The sequence below is a fragment of the Somniosus microcephalus genome, chromosome 1, assembly GCF_052327205.1.
Source record: "Somniosus microcephalus isolate GS21.2 chromosome 1, FLI_Smic_1.0, whole genome shotgun sequence".
Classification (NCBI taxonomy): domain Eukaryota; kingdom Metazoa; phylum Chordata; class Chondrichthyes; order Squaliformes; family Somniosidae; genus Somniosus; species Somniosus microcephalus.
The window spans coordinates 379,098,685-379,116,156 of NC_140987.1; the positions used below are offsets into that span (position 1 = coordinate 379,098,685).

The following is a 17,472-nucleotide window of genomic DNA, read 5'->3' on the forward strand; positions in this document are numbered from 1 at the left end:
TTTGTGGCAAGAGGAAGGGATTTACAGCAATTTCCCTGAGCAATTTCACAGCTTGTTCATGAGTGTTTGGAAGAATCATTTTTTTAGACACCATTTGCCTAATTTACCCTTATTTATTCATTAAAATACATAGCTGGTCAGCTAGATTAAAAATAATTATTAACTAAGTTTTGATGGCACACTCTACCCACAATACTGTATTGCTATTAGCCAATTCACCAATTTACCATGTTCTAAAGCTCCTCCATTCTTACTCTCCAGAAACCCTAAAATATAAGTAACTGTATTACTAGTTAGTGTTTTTTTTGACTAAGATTTCAACTGACTGTAGTTATACACCTTCTACACAGTTTTTCCCAAAATATAATCCTTATCTGTATTTTCACACAGCAGCTCCTTTCTAATGAGCACAAGAAGCTGCAAAGCAGTAATGATTGGTCGTCTGAGATTGGGAAGTCACTGAAAAATTGTAGTCACTCACTTGTTCCATTACTTGAAGGTGCAACATGAAAAACTGAGCATGTACGGTCAACTTAGTTGGACCTGTAAACCTGTTGAATCTCAGCCATATGTGTTTTTTTCACAAGCTGGCACTCGTAAAACTCTGTTCTTTCGTATGTTAAAGACTAATCATATCAAAGAAACAAATTGCATTTATACAGCGTCTTTCATGACCAAAGGATATCCCAGAATGCTTCACAGCTACTTTGAAATGTAGTCACTGTTGTAATGTAGGGAAGAAACAGATGATTACGGGGCTATAGTGTGCAAGACATGGCAAAAAGTTAAGTTTTGGATTCTGTGTTGTTTATTTCTTACCTTTTTAAATAAACGCTAACAAAGTGAAGTTCAACTTACAAAGCATGGAAAACATTTTCGGAGGTGTTTTGAAGGCGAAAAATAGAAATGACCAAAAAAATCCCAGAAGTCCCAATTGAATATCTTGGAATCGGATCTTCATAGAAGCTAGATTTCACTCAGTGTGAGGATGAGCATTCCTACAGCAGGCCAAAGTTCTGGAAACCCAGAGACTACTATCGCAACTTTGAGCAGCCAGACGAGTGACAAATCCACTTGAGAGCCTTAGGACTGATGGGTCACCGTGCTGTATTTGTAGTTCCAAAAGCTTACCTCTCTATGTGGCCACTGGAACTAAACCGCTTGTATAACAGTTGCCCAACTTTTTGTTCTTTAACTAGAAGGTTACAATTTAAAAAGCTACAGCATTTGCATTAAATAGTTTTAGGCTATAGTTTCTTGACCTGAAAGGAACACTAGTATAATACTGCTGTAGTCACTTTGTTGGGCGAAAGCCATAATAAATAAAATCCTGTTGTGCATTTTTATTTCTCTCCATCCCCACCCTTTTAAAACAAATCTCCTTTCCTTCACTCACATAATATATCATTTCCTAATCCAAGGAATAGACAGTCGACAAGATCGACCTCAAAATCGCATATTGGATCACTTAGCACTGTTTACCGACTTAGACTGTAGTTTCATTCATGTTAGATGTAGACTTCAACCATGATTCAGCTCTTTAGGTTGTGTGCAGCTGACAATTGTTATCCAGGTGTCAAAATCAGTACACAGCTGGACATCTTATTGCTATTATACCCATGCTCTACATTAATGTATACCTGCAGTTGTGCTTTGCAGCACGAGTATGGTTAGCTAGCCTCCATCTAACCAAAAAAAATGATCCAGCCATTGCTTTTATTGTCTTCCCATGCTGCTGACTTGATCTTCCTGTAGATTAAACCTTAACGCTATGTCAGCATTGCATACATACTCTTCCCAGGAGATGTTTGTGACAGGAAGCTGATGAATTGAAAAGTCCTATGTTCCATTTCATCAGCGTTTAGCAGTAGCCAACAGCTGGTCTCAAAGATGATAGTGGAGAAAACGGCATGGCTTTTGCTAACTTCCAGTATCCAGTTACGTTTACTAATAGCGTTAAAGGATTGTTTACTTAGTGGAGCGTGTACGACTCTATTGTCTGAGTGATAACAGCCACACACTGGCTTCAGGGTATATTGTCAAATCAGGTGTGTGCTGTAAAATAAACTAAGCACACAATTAAAAAAATATATTTTGGCTTCAGTATCCTAGTTTGTCAGGTCCCATGTAAAATCCCCATGTGCAAGACGTGGCAAAAAGTTAAGTTTTAGCTTCAGTATCTTCGTTTGTTGAGTGCTTGTGAGTTGGATTTTGCCTTTTGTTGCAAGCTGACTTGGTTTTTTTTCAATCTACACTGTTCATAGAAAAGAAATAACTTACTTTTATATAGGCCCTTTCACGTCCTCAGGATGTCCCAAAGCACTTCACAACCAATGAATTACTTTTGAAGTGTAGTTAGTCACTGTTGTAATGTAGGCAAGCATGGCAGTCAACTTTATGCACAGCAAAGTTCCACAAACAGCAATGAGATAAATGACCAGTTAATCTGTGTTTTGGTGGTGTTGAGGGATAAATGTTGGGCAGGGTATCGAGGAGCTCCCCTGCTTTAATCATGCCATGGCACAGAATAGTACAGCACAGAAGGAGGCCATTCGACCCATCGAGTCTGTGCTGGCTCTTTTGAAGAGTAATCCAATTAGTCCCACTCCCCAGCATCTTTTACATCTACCTGAACTTCAGTTTCATGTATCATCTGAAAGATGGCACCTTTGACAACACAGTACTCCTTCAGTACTGAATTGAAGTGACATTCTACATAATGTATTTTAAGTTCTTGAGCAGGGCCTGAACCCAGAACCTTCTGACTCAGATGAGTGCTACCATTGAGCTAGCTGACACTCTCAATACAAAGGCCTCATGTTTGAAGGGACTGGGAGCAGTGATTTTCAGACTTTTCTGTGTGGGGAAGTCCCTGCAAATAATGACATACACTCAGCCCACCCCATCCTAACCTTTCCCTATGACCCAGAGGAAAACAGCACTATCATTGCAAAAGTGCTTTGTGTTTAGAATGCCCCTAAAAAAAAAATTAAAAAATTTGTTTATAAAAAAAATCATGACATTTATCTATATATACTGCCCATCTTACCATCCTAGTCGTGTTTGCCAGAAGACATCTATAGTGCGTAAACCCTGACGATATGATACTGTTTCGCATAAAATATGTCCCCACATCTCTAAGATACTTCAAGATATATACAGCTAAGGAATTGTAATTCTTAAATTTTCTCCTGATACTCAATTGGATTATTTTCTGAGGTATTGATGTAAGACTAATGGCCTTGTTGCATTAAGGTTTTTTCCCAATGGTAAAGGAAACTCTTTGGTATCCAGCACCGATGGGACCGGCGTGTTGCCGGTTGATCAAAAATTCCGGATGACGGAGAGGGTTAGCTACCGAGGCTATTTTTAACGAAGAAAAATTAAAAAAATCAAGAAATGTGCAGTAATTGGGTACTCACCTACAGAATGTTGTGTTAAATGGTGGAAGATGCTTGATTAAGTACAGTACTGCCAGTTGAGGGTACTCCATAACTCTAAGTTTTGTTTTACTGTTAAGTAATTAAACAACTGTACAGTACAGTATAGAGTACTGTAGTTGACTATACACTTATTCCAAGTCAGCTGGTTCATCAGGAATATTCATGCCAGCTGGGTCATCAGGATCATGCACTTCAACAGATTCTTCAGGCACTTCCACTGCTTCAACTCTTTTGGAAGCTTTCCTAAACATGTCCCGGATGTCTGCTTGCTTAGTGGACTCTTGCCTTTTTTGTAGAAAGGTGGAATGCAGAATATGGAGGTGCATAACTTCTTGGGCAGAGTAGCAAGGATGCCTTTCAGCAAATTTGAGGAATAAAGCAAATCCTTCTGCAGCTTTAGCCCAAGAAATCTTCTCTTCAGAAATCTCATCCTCTTCACTTTCCATCTCACTTTCCTTTTCTTTCTTTGGATTCAAAACATTCTCCATTATTTCATCATCACTTAGCATATGCACAACACCAACTTCTCTATCTGCATCAACCCATTGCTCAATATCACTTTCACTGAGGTTACGTAGAGGGTTTGCTGGGCCTACATTTTTCACCATGCCAGCCATTTCCATTATTGTACTCCTCTTGGGACGAACATTGAACCCATGAAATTCCTCCTCTGAAGAAGAACCTTCAGCAAACATTACAGAAGGCCACAATTTGCACCAGGCTTGTCTCAAAGTGTGACCTTTCACCAAGTTCCAGGAACATGCAGCATTAAAGATGGCATATTTAAGATTGTATTCCTTCTGAAATGCGTGAATATTGTCATCTTGGCTTTTCAGTTTACGTAGGAAGTCTTTCTTGTAATGACACTTGAGATTTTGGATAACGCCCTAGTCCATGGGTTGTATGAGAGAAGTTACATTTGGTGGCAAATAAATGGTGAAAATATTTCCCGAAACCAACTCGAATTCATGCGGATGGGCTCTACAATTATCAAGCAATAAAATGCATTTGCTATCTTCAGGTTTCCCTATTCTATGGAAATGTTCCCTCACAGATGGAACAAAAATATGATGGAACCAATTCGAAAAGATTTCCTTATCCATCCAAGCATTTCTTTGAGCTTTGTACTCAACAGGTAAGCGCCTCACATTTTTAAATGCACGGGGATTTTTATACTTCCCAATGACGAGAAGTTTAACCCGGTGTGATCCAGCAGCGTTTGCACATGTTAGCACGGTTACACGATCTTTATTTTTCTTATAACCTGAAGCATTAGCCTCACTAGCCCCAGCAAGCGTTGATTCAGGCAAAAACCTCCAAAATAAGCCAGTTTCATCGGCATTGTATATCTGTGCTGGCGACAAATCATGTTGCTGCACAATCCGATTGAAATAATCGTAGTATTCTTCTGCGGCGTCGTGATCAGCTGATTTCTTCTCCCCGGAAATATCGAGTCGTCGTATCCCGTGCCGTAACTTGAAGCACGTTAGCCATCCCTCGGAGAAAGCACACTTGTTAATGAGTTCCATCTTTACGTAGAAATCCTTCGCTTTCTCGATTAGCATGGGTCCGGAAAGTGGAACACCCTCTGAGCGCTTAAGAGAAAACCACTCATAAAGCACGGTATCCAGCTCTTCCAGCTTAGGCTTACGAAGCGTACGCCGTTTCTCTACACTCTTGGATGTCTGCGAGCTTGAATAAAACTTGAGCAGCTTATCCTTCTGCAATTTGATGTCGTAGATTGTTGACGAACCTATTTTGAATTCATTCATAATGTTGATACGCTTCTCTCCCCTTTCCAATCGTTGGCGTATGTCAATTTTCTGTTTTAAAGTTAACACCACTCTCTTTTGCTTGGACCAACTTTTGGGATTTCCATAATGCAATGCAATGACTACCAGCAGCGTGGGAGACACACACTACCCCTGTAAAATGGCGGATCAGAAGAGACTACCGGCAGCGCGGGAGAGTCAGACTCCTGTTACAGGGGTTTTGAGGTGTTCCGACTTCCGACCGCACCAAGAAGCCGAGTAGTGGCAGTTTGGAGAACTACCCCCACTGACTAACTCGGCCACCGCGGGAGACTCGGACTCGGCAACGTTGCCGGTTATTGAGGTGTTGTTTTCGGAGTGAGAATTTTGCCGGTTAATAGAGAATTCCGGATATTTAGGTGCCGTTTAAACAAGAGTTTCCTGTATATCAATTATGGTTGAATAATGAGGTGATGAAGTTCACTGTGGAGTCTTGCTTGGATCCCGGCACCTTTCCTTCTGCTATGTTTTGGAACAGGTGCTTACTGGGTTAAACATCTGAGCCTCGGTCCAATGTTTTGGGTTTTTAAGTCCAAGGGGAAAATTTTTTTTTTCTCCCTTTCTGCTAAAATGTTTTGGGGGGAAAATTCGGTTGATTAGCGCAAAGCAACTAGTGCCCGGGCGCGGCGATGTTTGCGCCGCTCGCGAAATTGACCAGACATTTTGTGGCGGCTTTATCACTATCACCACAATCTCCTGCGCCCGCAGATCGTGACGTCAGTCGAGTGTGTAACGGCCCCGGTAGTACCCCGGACCGGATATTGAGTGGCGCCCCCTGCCATTCCGCCTGCCGATAGCAATGACAGGTAGAGGGGAACGTTTTGCAGTCGGGAAGGGGCTGGGGGAGTGCTATTTAAAGTGGCTGCTTCCTGCCTTTTTTTGTCGGCAAAATTTTTGGTTTTAACGCTGTCCTAAGGAGTTTTGGCCCTCAGCACCACTTTTGAGGTTCCTAAGCGCCGAGCTCTTTCCCTGGGCATATCCATTAGTACTTCCAACACAATTGCTTTTGAGCGCTCTCCAGGCCGAGATTCAAGGCTACAATGAGCAGGGTATAGCTGGCCCCTCCCCTTTAAGAACTGGATGATGCCAGTGTGTCTGTGTTCCATTGCTAACTGACATCACCTGAGCTTTGCCAGCGCTCTGAGATAGCTCCTCGATGTTGGCGCCTTAAGACAGGTGTGAAGCGCCTGATTTAGCGCTCAAATCACCTCCGGGGCGATAGAGGCCAAGTTTGCAGTCGGAGGTGATAATTAGCGCCGGGCGCTAAACTTTGCACCCGGCTGATAATAGCGCCCCAAACAGGGCAATACCAAATTTCTCCCCCTATATCTTTTGGAGTCCAGTTTGCAGAAATTATCACGATTATGTAGCGGTCAATGGCAGCTTACATTACACAAGGCAAGGTCATTGTACAATGCAAGAAGTACCAATGAGGCACAAGTAACCAGCAGAAACCCCAATTTTATTTTTTGAACGCTACTATTCATAAATCAGTATATAAAAACCATTCAATCAAATTATTAAAATAATTTCTTTGTACTATTTTGGCCACTTTTTTATACTAGTCAGTGTATAGAGCTGGAGATAACATTTGTAATATAACAAGCACTTAAGAAAATGACACAGCTGAAATAAAATCACTACATTTACCCATAAAAATAGTCACTTTATGTTAGAAATGCTTGAGAGAAGTTTTCCTACATAGGCCTGCTTTTCTGTCAAAAGCCTGGGGCTTGAGTTGACCTGGGCTCTGCGATGAGGGTTTCTAGCTGCTCTGCATAAATTTTGTGTAAGAGAGACTCATCATGACAGTTTTAGTTTTCACCTTGGTGCTGTGGAGCTACAACATGTAGAGCCCACAATGACAACCAGGTAGGAAGCACCAGGGAATTATAGTTCTTGCAGCCAGTGTGTGATTGCATGCGCATTGCTGAGATTGTACAGTCCCAATCAGGCAGAAAATGTTTAAATAAAAGTATAGGACACAAGCAGTTGGAAAAATATAACATCAAAAAATGTTTTTAAAATTCCTGTGTTTTATGCACTTTAATCCATTAAATAAGAATTTTGAACTAACAGTATTGTTTGAGATGGATTTTAGAGAGGGGGACTGATGTTTGTGCCAGAGATGTTTGAGACATTTTGATGCTGCCCTCAGACATTGCAGTGACAATTGGCCAGTCAGACTCTCAACATGGCAAATGACCACTAATCAGAAACAGTTCTGGGAAGGGGGAATTATTTAGTTTTCTGTCCTTGAGCAATGCCATCTGGCGATCAACTAGTATTCATTTAAGGTTTGAGTTTCCAAATGTCTTCCTAAATCTGAATTTTGTGCTTTTTAATTTTTTTTAATTCCTGTCATTTTTTTCTTCTTCTTCTGAAGGGATATAGTTCCATAGTGCTAAGTACCCTCTGGTGTGTGTAAGCCTTGACAGTGAATGTCACCAAACTCAATTCTGGCTTCCCCTATTGTCCATTTTCAACAAGGTTGCTAAGGCCAGTTGGGAACCTACTGCAGCCCTGGCTGAAATCCGTGAACTCGGCACAGAAATAGATCAAACTTCGGACTTTCTTGGTCTGTAAGGTTCAACTACTCATTATATAAACCTGCTCAGATTCAGGGAGCCATCAGCCCATTTAATATATTAGACTTGAGGCTAGGATGACTTTCAGTGATAATGGTGGTGATGATGCTTAACATGTTCTTGCGTCATTCTTCTGTCATATATTTTAACAGAACCGTTATTTAAAATAAATGGGCTAATGCCTCAGGTAAAATGGCAGGCAGAATGATGTCATATGAGTCTGTTAAGCAATCTTCATATTATTTAGGCTGTTGGCTATAAAAGAGACTACATGTGGTTGCTAAGTAGGCTTTCTAGAACCTGTTTTTGAAAGGGTTCATTTGCCGAATCAGCATATCTGCCAAAAATATTTAATGTGTAGTTTGTAATTTTCCAGAGCTGCACTATAATGGTCATTGAAGCTTAGGGAGGAAGAGTGAAACTGGGGAAAGAATGAACGGGAGCAAGCTAATTTATCACCATGGAATGCCTCATCAGTTTGATGATGCAGTTAAATTTGCCTTGATGGTATTAAGTATTTCAGAGCTGCAATACTACATGACAAATTTGATACTAAGTTTTAAATGAATAGCACAGTTAGTCTGTCATACTGTATATACAAGTCTTGCATCACAAATATGGTCTCCATTTAATCCCAGTTCCTCTTGTGCAAACTTTAAAAGACATTATAAGGACATAAACAACATCACGTTTATTTATGTACTCTGGTTCACTTTAACCATTCACAAGTCTGATGAGTTTTTTTTTTAATATCTTGTGGCTAGTGCCTGTAGTCATGTTTCATGTTTGAGTGTTAAGCCTATTGATAGGTTAATCACATCCAGAGTATGTTTCTTGGAAATCTGTGCAATATATAGAGATACCTTGGTGAAGAGGGTTAACATTATACAAAGGTAAACTGATCAAAACCTGTCATGAGAGCTCTTGATGTTTCTGAGAGCAATTGTGGGTAAATCTTGTATCCCGGTATTTTAACTGTGTCATGCATACATGCACTCTTGGAATCTTCAAGGACTAATCATACTAAGATCAAACTGTTGGTGGCAAGACTGCTTGCCTGGTTACTTTTTAGATAAAAACGGATTGCTGAGTAGAGGAGTCGGTAATAATTGTAACTGTTCTACTACTGATTGTGCTATAAATTTTTTGAACTTTTTACCTCTAAAACCAGCCTCTAACTTGAAACTATGTCTGTACACTGGCGATACAGTTCAGCATTGTATTGATAGGCTATCTACCTGCACTTAGAATCATAGAATTTTATAGCATAGAAAGAGGCCATTTGATACATCATGGCTGCTCCAGCTCAGAGTCATTCACTTAGACCTAGTTCCCTGTTCAACTTTGCCAGTTGCTTATCATATATAATGTGTATATGTATATGTGCTACTATAGTGTACCAAGATAGAGTGTGAAAGGGTGCAGTTTTATGTGGTGAACTCCAGTGAGCTGTGCCATCATGTGTAGGAATGGGAGCAGGAAGGATCATGGAACCCCATCACTTTAAAGATCCCTCATCAAATGTCACATCATCCTAAAGTGCACATTTATAACCTTTCCTTCGTCGTCTTTGGGTTACAATCCTGAATTCCCTGTCTAAGACCATTGTAGCGGCATCCTCAGCATAAGGACTGCAGCGGTTTAGGGAGAAGGCCCAACACCACCTTCTCAGGACAACTAGGGATGGGCAATAAACGCAGCATTGTCAGCGTCATCCATCCCCAAGAGCAAATATATATTAATACAGGAAGAGAGAGAAAATTGGAAGGTAATTCATTCCAGATTGTTCTTGCAGCTGACTTGAGCAGAGGGGGTTGAGGAGCGTGCCGTGTCCATTCTGTTGGCCAACAAATAGAATGTTTTATACCGAGGGTTGGAGGAAAGGGAAGGAAAGTGCAAAATAACTTAAAAATACACACGTCCATTTTAAATGAAAAAACTTAGTTACATTGATTTTGAAAATTTAGAGTAAACTATTTATCCTTAATATAGAAGACCTACGCAATGTGAAATTTTGGCATTTCTAAAATAATTAATCTGGAAAAAATGTGAATTGGGAAAACCAGCAATTTAATGCAGTAACATGTTTTTATGGAATTATTTAAAATATATAAACATTTTATTATAATGTAATCTTCGGTGTGTGTGTATATATACCTGTAGTACCTTTTTTTAAACTGTAAAATATCACAATTTTAAAGGTTTAGATAAGTTTGAATAAGTCAAATAAAATGTCATGTCAGATCTGCTGCAGGGTAATGACTGCTATATTCCTATTATACTGGTATCACTCATGAATTTTATTCACAGCAGCATCAAAAGTGCAGATGTGCACTAATGGTGCCAGTTTGATCTCCACTTCAGAGCCCAACTACAATTCTGCATATTAGTGCCAGCATAACTGCAGTTTGAACACTTTTTTTATTTAGATTTGTTGTGTCCCTTGTCACTCTATTCTCTTCTGATTGCCCTCTTCTGAGCTGAAAACAGTATTGGGTCATGGTACTTGCAGTAATATAACACAGCCTGTCGGTTTGACCATTTTTTAAAGCTCTGGCAGCCCTCCTCCTCCCTCTATTATAGTGTGAGTAGCCAGTGTCTCCTCTTGATTACATTGCGTGAAACAATACTGCAGTAGCAAAGCCAATGTAACAAGCTTGTCATTTTTTGCAGCTTTCTTGATATTAGAAGGCCGTGTTCCATGTACATCCAGCAACCTTTTTAATAATGCACTTTTGCTCTGAGTTTCAAATCATACTCCTCCCACTACTATATACCAAGATAAATACTGAATTATTCTCCAAAAAATATCGAATATTAGCCATTTTCGGATTCCATTTTGAACTGACCACTAAATCTCCAATCAGAGCAATGTGTGAACAGAACAGTGTGTGTTCATGTTGTTCTCTAAATTAACTATCAATGCAAGAAATTCTTCCAGTACTATAATGGTAAGAGGGCACTCAGACAAGGGGTGGGAGCCCTAAAATATGTGAACAGGACTGAAACTGAAAATGGATAAGTAATTAATACACAATGATTATTTCCTTTGCGTATTCACTGGAGAAAAGGTGAACAACATGCCCTCTTGAAATAACGATAATTCAAGTAGAATTAACAATTTAATATAAATGAGATGGAAGTTCTAGACAGACTAAAAGGGCTCCATATAAAAGAGCTTCAAGAATGGATGACATTTATCCCCCAAGTACTGAGGAAGACAGAAAATTAGATTTCCAAGTTGTTGACTGTCATTATGAAGGAGTCAGTGAACACTGGAGAGGTCCCAGTAGATTGGAAATATGTTCATTTTCAATAAAAAATGACAACGGGCCCTGACAGGTAACTATGGACACACTTCAATACTGGGTAAATTAGTGGAGTTATCAGGAGTGCACTTCAGGAATATCAGTATGATAATTAGCCAGTAAACAGCAGCCAACATGGAAGCAGAAAGGAAAAATCATGCCTGACTAACCACCTAGAATCATAGAATGGTTACAGCACAGAAGGAGGCCATTCGGTCTGTCGAGCCCATGCTGACTCTCTGCAGGAGCACTTCAGTTAGTCCCACTCCCCTGGCCTTTCCCCATAGCCCTGCAAATTTTTTTCCTTCAGGTACTTGTCCAATTCTCTTTTGAAAGCCATGATTGAATCTGCCTCCACCACCCTCTCAGGCAGTGGATTCCGGATCCTAACTACTTGCTGCGTAAAAAAGTTATTCCTCCTGTCATCTTTGCTTCTTCTGCAAATCACCTTAAATCTGTGTCCTCTGGTTCTCAATCCTTCCATCAATGGGAACAGTTTCTTTCTATCTACTCTGTCTAAACCCCTCGTGATTTTGAACACCTATCAAATCTCCTCTCAACTTTCTGTGCTCCAAGGAGAACAACCCCAGCGTCTCCAGTCTATCCATGTAACTGAAGTCCCTCATCTCTGGAACCATTCTTGTAAATCTTTTCTGCACCCTCTCTAAGGCCTTCACATCCGTACACTCAAGTCCAAGTCATTGATATATATCAAGAAAAGCAGTGGTCCTAGTACCGACCCCTGGGGAACATCACTGTACCTTCCTTCCTCCAGTCCGAAAAACAACCGTTCACCACTACTGTTTCCTGTCACTTAGCCTTTTATTCCATGGGCTTCAACTTTGCTGGCAAGCCTATTATGTGACACTTTATCAAACACCTTTTGGAAGTCCATGTACACCACATCAAACGCATTGCCCTCATCAACCCTCTCTTACCTCATCAAAAAAACTCACTCAAGTTAGTTAAACATGATTTACTTTTAACAAATCCATGCTGGCTTTCCTTAATTAATCTGCACTTGTCCAAGTGCCTGTTAACTTTGTCCCAGATTATCGTTTCGAAAAGCTTCCCCACTACAGAGATTAAACTGACTGGGTTTATCCTTACACCCTCTTTTGAACAAGGGTGTAACATTTGCAATTCTCCTCAACTGAGGCAATAATATCCCAGGTGGTCTATGGAGGACCCTATTACATGGTATACCTTGACTTCCAAAAAGTATTTGACAGTTCTGCACAAAAGACTACGGCCTAGAAATTCACTGGCCCCGCCAGCTGCCTAGCGCCCAAAAGTTAGCGCTGGGCGGGAAGCCTATAGCGATCGTCAGATATTCATTGTTAGCGCCCCAATTCGGAAGCGGGCACTATACCAGGGTGTGCCTGCCTCCGCTTGGTGCGCTGACGCTGAATATCAGCGCTCTTGGCGCTGCTGCGCCAGGCGCTGCGCAGCGGCAGGCTGCGGTACTGCAGGCCTCCTCCTCTTAAGGGGGAGCTGCCTGCAATGGGGAGATCGCCGCTGGATAGTGCCGGCAAATGAGCCCGGCACCACGGAGAAGTGCCGGGCTCGCGGAAAGCAGCCGGCAATGCCGCGGGGGGGGGTGGAGGAGGCCGGGGAAGGAGGTGCGGGCAGGCGGCCGCCGCACCTTCCGCTTTAAAGCGCCCCACTAAGGCAGCAGGACGGCCCCGTTTTCTGGTCGCTGTTTGCGGCCGCTTCGGAGGAGGCGGCCGCAACTAAATATGGGGATCGGCGCGGTTTCGGGGCGGAACTGGGGCACTGCGCACACCGATGACGTCATCGGTGCCGGCGCAGCGCTAACGGCTACCGCCGCCAATACCGCTGCGCTGAATATCTGCGCAAACTCATTTTTGGCGCAAAATCACCCTTTAGGCGTTAACTGGGCGCAAAGCTGGCAGCGCCTTAATGAATTTCTAGGCCTACTAGTTCAGCTTAAAGCACCGGGGATTCAGATGGGAATGGATAAGTAATATGCTGAAGGGTATAAAGTAGCGGGTACTTGTTAGAGCAGTTATATTGGAGTGGTAAGTGGTACTGAGTGTAAGGACTCCATAGATTGGTATTGGGACCATTGATTGTTCTAATTTACATTAAAGACTTGGATTTAGAAACTCAATGCAAATTGCTGAAAAGTGCAGATAAATTAGGAGCGGCCGTTGAATCTCAAGAAACAGAAACTGCAAAATGAGTCTCACAAATTGTTAGTGGGTGGAACAATAGCAGATTAAAAAGCGATATAGACAGGTGTAAAGTGTGGTACACAGGGAGAAAAAGTGGATGACATATGTATTCCATGTTGAAATACTGAACAATGAAGTTGAAAGAGATTGTGGAGCAGAAAACACAAAGCATAAATGGAGAAAATAATAGAGCACAAATCAAATAAATCATGCTTAAACTGTATAGTGTTCTGGTCAGACCACTCCTTGAATGTTTCATCCAGTTCTGTCACTGAGGCACAAGAGAAACATTTAAGCCCTGGCAGTAGTTTGGAGAAGAGCCATCAGATTGATGCCTAGCATCAGCGGTCTAAATGATGAAGAAAGACTGCAGAAACTTGGGCTTTTCACCTTTTAAAGAGGATAACCGAGAGGTGACCGTTCAGAGGTGTATAACCTAGTAAAGGATATAGAAAAGGCAGGTGCAGAAAACTACTTCAAACGAATCCATGATAATAGAACAAAGAGGCTCAGACTCAAACAAGTAAAAGACAAACTTGAGACTGATGTTGGGAAGTTCTTCACGTATAGAATCATAGACATTTACGATCAGAAGAAGGCCATTTGGCCCATTGTGTCTGTGCCGGACGAAAAAGAGCTATCCAACCTAATCTCACTTTCTGTAGCGCTGTAGTTTATAGCACTTCAAGTGAATATCCAAGTACTTTTTAAATACACTGAGGGGTTCTGCCTGTACCACCCTTTCAGGCAGTGAGTTCCAGGCCCCACCTCCCTCTGGGTGAAAAAAGTTCTCCTCAACTCCCCTCTAATCCTTCTACCAATTACTTTAAATCTATGCCCCTGGTCCCCTGGTTATTGACCTCTCTGCTAGGGGCAATAGGTCCTTCCTGTCCACTCTATCTAGGCCCCTCATAATTTTACACACCTCAACTAAGTCTCCCCTTGGCCTCCTCTGTTGAGTGCTCAATGTATGAAATGGATTTATGGATGGGCTTGTGGAGGCAATGATTTTGATTAGTTTTATCCAAGCTTGCAAACACTGTTTTGTGTCGCCTCTTCATCTTCTGTCACTTTTGATATTACATGGACCCTCAATTATATCCCCCCCCCCCCATTCTACAAAACTTTAGCAGATAATTGAATATCAATGAAAATTGAGGCTGCCAGCACTTTTTTTAAAGCACGGTGCTCCTGCCAGCATGATCCATCAGCTGATCTGCCAGCTTAGAGCTCACTCACACATCTCATTCTGCCAGTCACCAGATCTGAAAGAACTAGCTAAAAGTGTTCCCTTGCTAACACGCATGGGCCTCCAGCTGCAGAGATGGGGGTTAAAAGATGTAGCTGCTCACCTCCAGCTATCCTGTCTGGAGTCTCTACACCACTGATTTCAGCAGAACTACAAACCTAAGACTACGGGGTCGATTTTTCTGGAGCCGTCAGGCGGGGTTTCAGGCATGATGGGGGGGGGGAAATCGCAGAAATAGGGGCTGCGACCCCCCCGCCTGATTCTCCGCCCCGTCCGACTTTCACCCTGGCGTTTCAATGCGACCCGAATCAGTCCCGCCCGCAGCAGGCGGGACTGGTCGTCGAGAGCCTAATCACCAATAATTGGCATCTTTAATGCCATTTTAAGGGGCCCTTGCAATTTTCAGCCTTTCCCCACGTAAAACACGCCTGGTGGGAACACCGCTGATGAAACCTGGCGTGAACAATGTCGGCTTGCTTATTTTCAGCCGCAGGTCAATCAGGAAAGAAGAGATTTAATCAGACAGCATTTGTAGGTTGCAGGACCTTGTTGTTTCAGGCTTGGGGCAACTTGTTCCAGGCTTAGGCACAGCTGTGGAAGGTTGGAGCCTCACACACTTCTCCAATGTGAGCTCCTGGGAAGCACCTCTCGGCACCCTCACTCAGCGCTTCCTCAACGGAGGCATCTACCAGAAGTATGGGAGGCCTTCTTTTCCTTCCCTTCATGCCATTAGAGGATCTCCAGCAGCAGAGGAATCAGCAGCAGAACCAGGAACAGCAGCAGGAGGGCCAGGCTGCTGCTCACTCACCTGAAGCTGCACAGTGCAGAAGGGGCCAGCACTTGGATGTGGCTTGAGAGCACCTTGCTGCGCATCAGGGGGCCATGGGGACCCATATCTGCACTGGCAGTCCTACTCAGAAGGACTTCCATGAAGGTCTGGTTTCTCTGTTCAATAGATGCCCATCGCTCCTCAAGAGATGTCATTCAATTATGAGCACTCACCATGTTTTCCATACCCTGGCGACTTATCTCCTCCATGGAGGCTGCCAACCTTTCCATGGTGATGCGTTCATGCACCATTGACTACGCAAAGGCTCAGCTCATCTTCGCTATGGACTCGCAGCGACCCTGGAGACAAAACCTGCCAGAGACTCCTGCATCTGTGCATGGAGATCCATCACCTCTTCTCTTGTAGATGGACACAGAGACAGAAGGTCAACATGCAGCTGAGCTGAGCTGGCAGAGTTCTGCGCCCTCTGACGAGGACACACCACTGCTGTCCCTGTCTCCACAATCTGCTGATGCTCACTTGTGAGCTGTGAAACACCAGGTGACAACACTACTCTATGTCCCGAAGGTCCCCCCGAGGTGTGAGTGTCTGCGCTGGTGCTGGGTGCGCTTACTTCTGCTGACGCTGCGCCCTCGGAGGTTGGAGCTTCCTCTGAGGAGTCTGGCTGCACAGCCTCTTCCTCCTCCACAGTGGGGACGGGGGGGGCTCTGGATGGTACTGTGGGGGAGTAAAGGAAGGAGTTAGAGATGTAATGCCAAGGTTCTTCTGGTGACTCCCAGCGAGTTGACATCTGCTGACACCTGCATCCATGCAGACTTGGTCTCAGTGGGAGGCCTCTTCCTCCCTGACCTAGGGAAAAGGACCTCCCTGTGGGCCCTAACCCCATCCAATGATGCCTGCAGTGAAGCCTCGTCGAATTTGGAGGCAGCTCGGGGTCTGGCACTGGCCACAGCTGCTGCAGGCTCCTCTGCCATCCTGTATGGATCGTTTGGAAGCCTTCAGAGGATGCAGTGCTTGCTGTGGACCTTGAAAGCATCACAAATGATGACATCGTACTGTGGGGCTTTCTGACTGGAAATAGCAAGGGATCCCACACGCTGGAAATGAATTGGCCAATTGAGGGAAAATTGCATTGATGTGGCAGACCCATTTAGATTCGTGTGGAAACCCCGACATTCGGGGAACCCGACAATTCCCCGCACCTGTGGGAAAATCGACCCCGACCTGTTTTTAAAGTTGCTCTGTTCACCTTTGTAGCTGGAGGGCCTTGGTTGACACCCAGCTGGAGTAATGGAGATGCATGCTGCTGTAGAGAACTATAGGGGTTGGATGGGGGCAGGCAAAGGAATCAGCAGCATGTGGTCATTTGGGGACTCTCGACTATCTCCAGGTGGTCCTCTCCATTACAGCAGATATTCCGCTGTAAATCTGAGTTACATATTTGATTCAATAAAAATTAGGCAAGTCTTCATTTTATTTTTTCTTCGAGATCTAGTCTGTTGAAAGATAAGCGAGGCAAGTGTAACATACTTCTACCTTTTTTTGATTTCATGGGTAGATGGTTCAGGATACCATTTAACATTTTCCTATAATTACAATTTCAGCTGGACTTTGGTTCAAAGCTAAAACTGTTTTTATTGAAACCCTTGTTAAACTGAAAATAGTACCGTAAAATACTTCAAAGAGACTTGCAGAACGAATGTATGGCTCTAAATTTTATAATGTTGTTAAGCTGATTTCTACTGTGATTGCAGAAAAAAAAATAATTTCACTGATGAATAATAAAATAGTTGTGAGTTTAGCCAACCAAGCTCATTTTAGAAGAAAACTGCAGTCGAAACATTCTTCTAGAAACTTGAGATTCAATAAAGAATATGCATGTTGAGTAATGGCGTATGAAAAATTCACATACTTGGGCGCACACATGTAATTATGAGTTTTATCCAAGTTGATTTTTCATTGTTTATATTTACCACTTGCACCGTCCCCGCTTCTCGCAGACAGCCGCCTGTATCGGGCAAATGGCACTGACCATTTTCCATTACCATGGGCATCAATTGCAAAGGCGGCACCGAAACTATATTA

At 42.8% G+C, this 17,472-nt stretch overlaps 1 protein-coding gene across 4 annotated transcripts in view; it reads left to right on the forward strand.

Moving 5' to 3' along the window:
* Window positions 1-17,472, forward strand: part of LOC147125018 (transmembrane protein 33-like) — a 189,118-nt gene that overhangs the window by 59,819 nt on the left and 111,827 nt on the right. The window contains exon 7 of one of the 4 annotated variants that reach the window (XM_085996098.1): window positions 391-10,090. The exons of the other annotated variants lie outside the window; for them this stretch is intronic. Coding sequence (XP_085852224.1) covers window positions 391-463 — 73 coding nt within the window. The 3' untranslated portion in view covers window positions 464-10,090. Of the gene's footprint in view, window positions 1-390; window positions 10,091-17,472 lie in introns of those variants that run through there. 4 annotated transcript variants of the gene reach the window in all.